The 8,486-nt window shown below is 43.4% G+C and overlaps 1 protein-coding gene across 1 annotated transcript in view; it reads left to right on the top strand.

Moving 5' to 3' along the window:
• The first annotated feature begins 3,816 nt into the window (after positions 1 to 3,816).
• The window catches only part of SNRNP200 (small nuclear ribonucleoprotein U5 subunit 200), a 40,660-nt gene continuing 35,990 nt past the window's right edge, over positions 3,817 to 8,486 (top strand). Inside the window, exons 1-2 of the mRNA XM_072634776.1 lie at positions 3,817 to 4,899; positions 5,526 to 5,689. Of these exons, the coding sequence (XP_072490877.1) occupies positions 4,855 to 4,899; positions 5,526 to 5,689 (209 nt within the window). The 5' untranslated portion in view covers positions 3,817 to 4,854. The remainder of the gene's footprint in view (positions 4,900 to 5,525; positions 5,690 to 8,486) is intronic.

The following is an 8,486-nucleotide window of genomic DNA, read 5'->3' as shown; positions in this document are numbered from 1 at the left end:
TAAAGGTACCAGAAATAAAAAACTCAGAAAGTCCATGGATTGGAAAAGAATAGCTGTTTTTAGTCTGAGAGGCTTTGAGTGGCTAGTTCCCTTCTTACATCTCAATATCCCCTTCCCCACCCCCAGTTAAAGCCAAAATTTCTAGTTCCAGGGAAGAAAGGTGAGGATATCCAACTCATATCCTCAGGTGGAGTTGTATTTGTGTCAACTCTACCTGACTGTTAGCTCCTGGGTAGGAGGATACCTATCTTCACTCACAAGCTCCACCTTGTGGTGAGATATATTCTCTCTCAAATCTTTAACTTCCTCCTAGTTACTGGCTCTTAACTTAATGAACTCAAACATGCCCAAGTCTCCCTCCATCCTAAAAACCTTCATGGAACACTACTATTTTCTCAAGATACTACCTTCTATCTCTCATCCCTTTCTTGGTCCAGGTCCAGATCCTCTGTATAAAATGCTGCTTCTACTTCTCTCACCCTAAGCGCTCCACATTACCTGTTTCATCTGTCTTCATGGCCATTGGAACAAATTGCTCTCATCCACACATTCCACCAAAGGAAGTCTTCACATGCTTGGGGTAGACACCCCCCTAACTCACCAATGGGTTTGAGAACCCTTGGTTACCCTCAACCTGGTTTGGCTTGTCTGCCAAAATGGTTTACCAGGGTGTGGCCACTGCATGCTGCAACTTAGAGCCACAGGTGAGAGTTGAGTGGAACAGGTTGACACCAAAGGTGGAAAGAGCCCTGGAAAGGGCTCGGCAGCCATCACACCAAAGGCACTGTTCCTGTAGTGTACTTTACAGGGATATTCACATTGACAATGAGGTTGATGTACTCATTGCCAGAGCTAGCTCAGTATTTGGGAGGCTCCAAAGAAAAGTCTGGGAGAGAAGAGGTATTTGACTACCAAACTGAAGGTCTACAGAGCCGCTGTGCTGACCTCATTGTTGTATGCCTATGAAACATGGAGAGTCTACCAGTGCCATGCCAGGAAACTGAATCACTTCCATTTGAACTGTCTTAGGAAGATTCTGAGGATCACCTGACAGGATAAGGTACCAGACACTGAAGTCCTTGCTTGAGCTGAATTGTCAAGCATTCAAACTATGCTTCAGAGAGCGCAATTCCAATGGGCTGGCCACATTGTTCAAATGCAAAATGTATGCTTGCCAAAAAGACTATTTTATGGAGAACTCACATGGGGCAGGTGATCGCATGGTGTTCAGAAGTGATACAAGGACACTCTCAAGTCTCTCTCAAGAACTTTGAATTTGACTGTGCAACATGGGAGACACTAGCACAGGACCACTCAGCATGGTGTGCCTACATCATAAAGGGTGCTGTGCTCCATGAACAAAGCAGAATTGAGACAGCACAAAATAAACATAGAATGAGCAAATTGGAGCATCCACCCTAAATATTCACATGGACTATCTGTGCCCAACCTGTGGTAGAGCATTCCAAGTTCGCATTTTCTTACAATAACTTAGAGGTGTTCCATTATTAGTCTCTTAGATAAAGATTTAATATTGTTTTTATATCTTCTATTAATCACCTACCATGATTATAGAAATTTGTCATAAAAGGAAAAAGAGGGACATAGCCATAGTAAAGGGGAAAATTCTCCCCTAGCTTGATGTAAATTCCAGGCTAGAGTCATATAGGCCGCCAACTGCATTAATAGAATGTCACAGCCAGGCTCAGAATTAGCCTGGTGGGAAATTTTTCAATTCAAGAGGAAATGTCATACATTCAGGAGAGTCCTACCTTAACTCACATCAAAAGTCACTCTCCTGACTTTTCCCTGAGATAGAACTCCACCAGTGGTAAGTCCCAGATGTCACTCCCATAGGGTAGCTGAAATTATGAATCATTGGCTCAATGACATTTTCTGATTATTATACCTGGAATCAGATTCAGACTACCAATTACAGTCCCATAAGATTCAACTTTAATAGAAAATTTCATTAATCATTGCTTCGGGCTGCATTCAGTTATAATCACTCTCATGTTACTGAGAATAAATATTGTAGACTGACCTCTTAATAAAGACTCTAAGACTACAGACTGTTAAAACTAGGTCAATTCAAGATGTAATTTCAATATATACCACTCCAGGTATAATTTCATAATCACAAATCATCTCACAAACTTTGTAAAAGGATGTTAGTAATACATGAGATCTCATTTTCTCAACAACCATATTCCAGAGTTTCATAGCCTTGTTTGTCTTTCAGTTTTTCAAAGAGGACTGATAGCAACAAAGGCAGAGTTGCATAAAGTCATTAACCACACTCTCTTCCAGAGTCATAGAAGTCCAGTGGTAAGACATAAGTCAAGAAGACTGGGAGTGCCTGGGATGGAGTGGATGGCCTTGGAGTCTTTGATGCCTAAGCTCTAAGCACTCCACAATGCCTACTTCAGCTGTCTTCATGGCCATTGGAACAAGTTATTTTCACTTGCCTGTTTCCGTGGGAGAAGTCTTCACATGTTAGACATCCCTCTAATGCACCAATGGATTTGAGACCTGTCAACCTAGTTTAGGCCATGTGCGGAAACAATTTTACTAATATGTGGCTACTGTGCATACTACAGCTTCTTGAAGACACAGACAGGTGAAGGTGGACACTCAAGATGGATAAACAGCCCTGAAAAGGGCTCAGTAAGTCCTTAAATCAGTAGTGCTACTCCCTCCTGAACAACCCATACACCTGGATTGACTAGAAAACAAAAGCCATTTTAATCAGGCTCTCCCTATTTGTTTTCCCCTTTGATGAAAGAAAAAAGCAAGGATAAGAAATCTGTCCCACTTAGAAGAGGTCCAGTCTAAGCTGGCTAATGAGTAGATAACTTAGGGGCCGGGAATGATCATATTACTTGATCATAGCCCTTTAGGAACTGCTTGGTGAGCTTAAACTGAAACAACTGGGGTCTGACCAAATAGGAAATGGGATGGATTTCAGATTAATATGATACAGAATGATATTAATTTTCCTCAATAGTGACACATGTTTTTTAAGGTGATGTGATCATAGACTGAGAGCTGAAAGGGCTCTTAGAGGCTACTTAATCCAGATTTAAATCCTACAACCCCAAGTCTAGGTTTATTCCTTGTTGGCATTCTATAGGCTATGAAACATATCAGCCCTGGAGCTTCCAGTGTGACTCACCAAGGTCTCTCCTATGCTCTGCATTGATCTACTGAAAGTCTTTTGGAAGCTCACACCACCTCTGGAATATTTTTCCCATTGGAATACCCTCCTACCCTTGCAAGTCTACCTCCCTATTTGGCTGTTTCCTCCCAGATCTTCCATTTTAAAGAGGAGGCCCAGGCCCATCAATCTTTATTCCTCTCCAGGATGTGTTCCTGTTCATTTGCACAGGACTTTCTCTACAAAAGCAACACTTCACTCCTCTTTCCCTTCCCCCTTGTCTTTCTCCATTAGACTATAAACTCCTTGAGGAAGGAGCTTTCTGTCTGTTTATATTTGTACTTCAGGGGCTTGGTGTGGTGCCTGAACACTTAATAAATAACTGAGGGAGCAATGTCCAGGATCCCCCGGGAGAGAGCCATAGCATCTCCATGAGGTGTAGTACAGGTCAGAAAGCTAGCTTGCTTCCTCCCTTCCTTCCACGGCCCAAACTCCACGTGAAGGCTCCTGGGTGATCATCCACAGTAACTGTAGCTCTTTCCCTCCCAGCTGGATTCACTTATTTTTTTCTTTTGCTCATTAAAGGGGACATCCCTGCTTACTTCCTAAAGAGGCCTACTCACTCCTCGGGCCTTCCCTCCCCCTAAGTGAGCACCTGCAGAGACCTAGGCCTAAAGGGCCCCAGGCCTCCCAGTGCATCCTGGGCCGTGGCCAGTCATCCTGGATCCAGACGGCCCAGGGGGGAAGCGAGGCTGGTGAGCTGCACAGCCCTCCCGCCCTCAAATCAAAGTCCAGCGCAAGTCACGTCATCATTTCTCCCGTCATGGTCCTCTGAAAACGAAGGACGAACGCAGATAGAGGACAGTGGAGGCAGGCACAGATACAAAAAGGGCGTCTCCCAGCAAAATCGCTCCAGCGTCATCACCTCCCTGACACGTGACACGCCGCGGGCACTCAGGCCTTTGTGGGCTAACGGGGGGCACACATAGCTTACGAGAATAACAGCCAATAGTTACACAGCTATCCACTTTAGAGAGAAGACTGTCGCAGAGAAGCGGTCACTTGCCCTGGGTCCCGCAGTCATTGTTTTAAGAAATCTAATTTTAATTTTGAGAACATTAAGAACCCGAATTTTAAGAATATTAAGAATTCGAACTGAAGTCTTCCTGATTCCCTATCTAACCATTATGTTGTCCCAGTCATGGCAAAATTGACGATATCGGTCTTGTATAAGGAACGACCCGTTTTATTGATACTTTTATATTTGCCTCTAAGGAGGAAGAAGAGAGAGCAACACTTCACATAGTTCAAACTACTCGGACCTGTCCGCGATTGCTGTTGCACATGCGTACTAGCACGCTGTCGGTCCCGGCGCAAACGAGGCGACCGCGCAGGACGTAACTACCGACAGTAACGTCACGCCGGACGCGCGACTCTCGCGTTGAATAAAAGGAAGCCGGCTTTCTGAGACTTGGGGATTTGTGCACATGCGCATTTCCTTTCCCTCCCCTCAATTGAGGAGGTCGAGTAACCTGGAACCGGAAGTGAGGCGTTTTCAGCTCTTTCCTTCCTTCCTTCCATCGTTGCTTCTATCTAACGTTTCTGTGGTGTGTGCGTAGTACTGGAAGAGTAGATAGAAGGAAAGAAGGGCTTTGAGGAGATAGATTCGACCCCGGGGCACTTGAGCAGGCGCAGCCATGGCGGATGTGACTGCCCGGAGCCTGCAGTATGAGTACAAGGCCGTGAGTGTCGGGCCCGACTCGGCGCGGGGCCGGGGGAGGGGGCGGGAGGAGGGAGGAGTAGAAAGTGGACAGAGGGGTTTAGAGGCGACCACATTCCAAGGAGTCGTGAAGGGCAGCCGCTGAAACAGAGTCCGAGCGCGGAGACCACTAGAGCCCCCCGGGAATCCTGAAGAATGCGCCCGAGAGACCGGGCTGGGAATACGTTGTCTCCCGCCGTCAGGCACCCCTGGTTCATAGACTCCGAGTTGTGTACTTGCTGTGGGTGCTGTTTTCAGGAGGCATCCCCGGGAGTGGGGCATCCTCTTATTACAAGAGTTTGGGCCGCATCTACGTGTATTGTTAGGAAGTGCCCGCTCCTAAGCGCACAACTACGCACTTCATTCTCTCTTTAAGAGATGTTTTACTTATTTTAACATTCATTTTAAAAACTATTTTTGAGTAACAAATTCACTTCCTCCCTATCCTCCCCTCGAAAGGGAAGCATTGCAGTACTCATGTGTACGCGTGAAACCAGGCCCTATTGTCAAGAATTATCATCTAAGTAAGGGGAAACATTTGCAGGAATTGAGTTGCCTGCATTCAGTCCTGCTGTCGTTGTAGCTCTGTTCATATTGTGATTATTCCAGAACTCCAACCTTGTCCTCCAAGCTGACCGTTCTCTGATTGACCGAACACGGCGTGATGAGCCGACAGGGGAGGTCCTTTCACTGGTGGGGAAACTGGAGGGCACTCGAATGGGTGATAAGGCACAAAGGACCAAACCCCAGATGCAGGAGGAGAGAAGAGCCAAGTGAGTATATGGAGAATTCTCTCCTCTTCCTTGAAAATGAAAGTATTGAAGTCCATCCGACATCTGGTTTTCACCTATGTTCTGTTGAAATGCTTGAAGCTTGAGCATAGAACTACTTGACTGGAAATCCCTTTAGGATTTTAGAGATCCTTCTAAACTTAAGGTCACATATGGATACTTTCATAAATGTTGTTTTACGAATGAATGCTGGTACTAAAAGATGTATTAGAGATGTCTACCCTCCTTCATTACACAGAATCAGTTGATAAGCTTTTATTGCCTATTGTAGGACAGGCACTGTTCTGCAGGTGCTGTACCTCTAGCTACTGAAGACCCATAAAAGAAAGTTATTGCCACCAAAGTTCTTGTCAAATGACTTAACAGCTGAAACTGTTATAATTTTATTGGTAGAAATAACATTAAAGAGGAAGCATTAGTTAGGTGCTTTGCTCCTGTACCCAAAAGACCGTGGAACCTTTCTATTTGACTTGAAGCTGAAACTTTTTATGTTTTGTTTCTCTTATCAAAATGAGTTCTTTAAGAGCAAGGACTACCTTTTCTATTTGTATCCCCAGGACTTTATGTAGTACTTCGCACATAGTAAAGCCCTTAATAAATACTACTTAAAATTTACTTACTCATTCACTGGGGACTTAAATTTTAAAAAATAAACTCTACTTAAGTATATATATGAGTATATACAGAATAAATATAAAACTAATAAATAGGAAATAGTTAAATAAAAAGTAGCCTGGGAGGGAAGACAGTGATTAGGAGCTCAGGAAAGGCTTCATGTAGAAAGTGGGACTTGAGCTACATCTTGAAGAAAGAGAAAAATTTTGTGAGGTCAGGAAGGGGTGCATTCTAGGGAGGGGAACAGCAGGTACCAAGGTAGAGACATGCAATGTCTCTTGTGTGAGGAACAGAGAAAAGATGAGTTTGACAGGCTCTCAGAATTCAGAAGAGGGAGTAAAGCCTAGTGAGGTTAAAAAGATAGGTTTAGGCCACTTTGTGAAAGGCTTTAAAAGCTAAACAGAAGTCTTTATGTTTGAAGCTAGAGGCAGTGGGTAACTACTGGAGATGGTTGAGTAGGTGAGTTACATGGTCAGATTTGTGCTGAAGGAAAATCACCTTTCCAGCAGTTAGAGGGTGGACTGCATTTGGGAGAGGTTTTAATCTAGGTGAGGTGATGAGGGCAAATGAAGATGATAACTGAGTGAGTAGAGAGAAGGGCTCATATGCAAAAGGTGTTAAGGAGCGGGAAATGTCAAGATTTGACAACTGATTGGATTTGTGGAGTGATAAAGAGTGAGTAGTCCAGGATTATACCTATTATAAACCTGGGAGACTGGAAGAATGGTGGTGTCTTCAACAAAAACAGGAAAGTTTGGAAGAGGGAAGCATTGAGGAGAAGATAGGTTCCATTTTGGACATGTTGATTATGACATGTCTCCAGGATATAAACTTTGTAACATCCACCAGGTACTGTGAGACTGATGCTCAGAGGAAAGACTACATCTGAACATATAAAGAGAAGAGAAAAGAAGGCCCAGGACAGAGCCTTGACATCCTCAGTTAAGGGCAGTGATGTGGATGATGAGCCAGTGAAGAAGACTTAGACTTAGAATAAATGATTAGACAATAAGAAAATGAGGAGTCGTTTCACAAAAACCCAGAAGAGAGAGTATCCCTCTGGGTAACAGTGTTAGACACAGTAGAGAGGTTGAGAAGGATCAAGACTGGAAAAGGACTGTTAAATTTGGCAATTAAGAGATTGATGGTAACTTTGGAGGGAGCAGTTTCAGTTGAGTGATTAGATCAAAAGTCAAATTGCAGTGATTGAAAAGAGGAAGTAGAAGTATAGGGAGTATGTAGAACTTTTTTATTTACTGGGGGGAAGAGGGAGACTGAAAAGCTTGTCTAAGAAGGGAGGCAATACATTGGATGATAGCTTGAGGGGGTAGTAGGGTCTCGCAAAGATTTTTTAAGGATAGTAGAAACTTAGGACTGTTTGAAAGCAGTAAGGAAAGAACCTGTAGATAAAAAGAGATCGAAGACTGGAAAGATTGGGTATATGATTGAGATTACAGTCTGTTGGAGAAGATGGGAAGGAATGGGATCAAGAGCAAATCTAGAGGGGTTGGTGTTGCCCAGGAGAGGGATCATCTTACTCTCAAACTCGGGGAAAGGAGTAGAGAATTAGGGATGATATCAGAGGGCTTTGAAAAGGAGAGAAATAGGAACTTAAGTCAAATGGCCTCAGTTTTCTTAGTAAAATGATGGAAGGCTCCTCGTCTTGGAGCAGGGGAGGAGGCAACATGGGGGTGTGAGAAGAGAATAGTTGGAGTAGTTTCTAATGATGAATGAAATAGGAACCAGTTAGAGAAGAATAGAAAGATTACCTTGCTGTAATGAGGGCCCATTTCGAATTGGATAACACAAATTTATAAATATACTGTGCTTGTCTATGTGACTTCCTAAGCTTCTTTTCCTTTCAGCTTATCTTCCTCTCAGAAGATTTAACTGATATAGTGACATGCTTATAGAGAGGGAATACTTAATGACAGAGCTGATATGAGAGCCTATATCTTTATCTCTGCTGCTTTGTATTTGGCAGTGAAATGATTTATTGAAAGTGAAGACAAAATAGTTCCCTCCTGTAGCAAATGTTCCTACAACAAACAGTAACCATTAAATTTTTAAAAAATATTAGTATGTTTCTTTTGCAGAACTGGTTCTTTTTTTTCAACACAGTGCCTTCAGATTTTTCTCCTTCCCAAAGAGACTTAAAAGATCA

This window comes from Notamacropus eugenii, chromosome 1, assembly GCF_028372415.1.
Source record: "Notamacropus eugenii isolate mMacEug1 chromosome 1, mMacEug1.pri_v2, whole genome shotgun sequence".
Taxonomy (NCBI): domain Eukaryota; kingdom Metazoa; phylum Chordata; class Mammalia; order Diprotodontia; family Macropodidae; genus Notamacropus; species Notamacropus eugenii.
The sequence above is the reverse complement of the archived record's forward strand: the minus strand, read 5'-3'. Positions and strand labels throughout refer to the sequence as shown.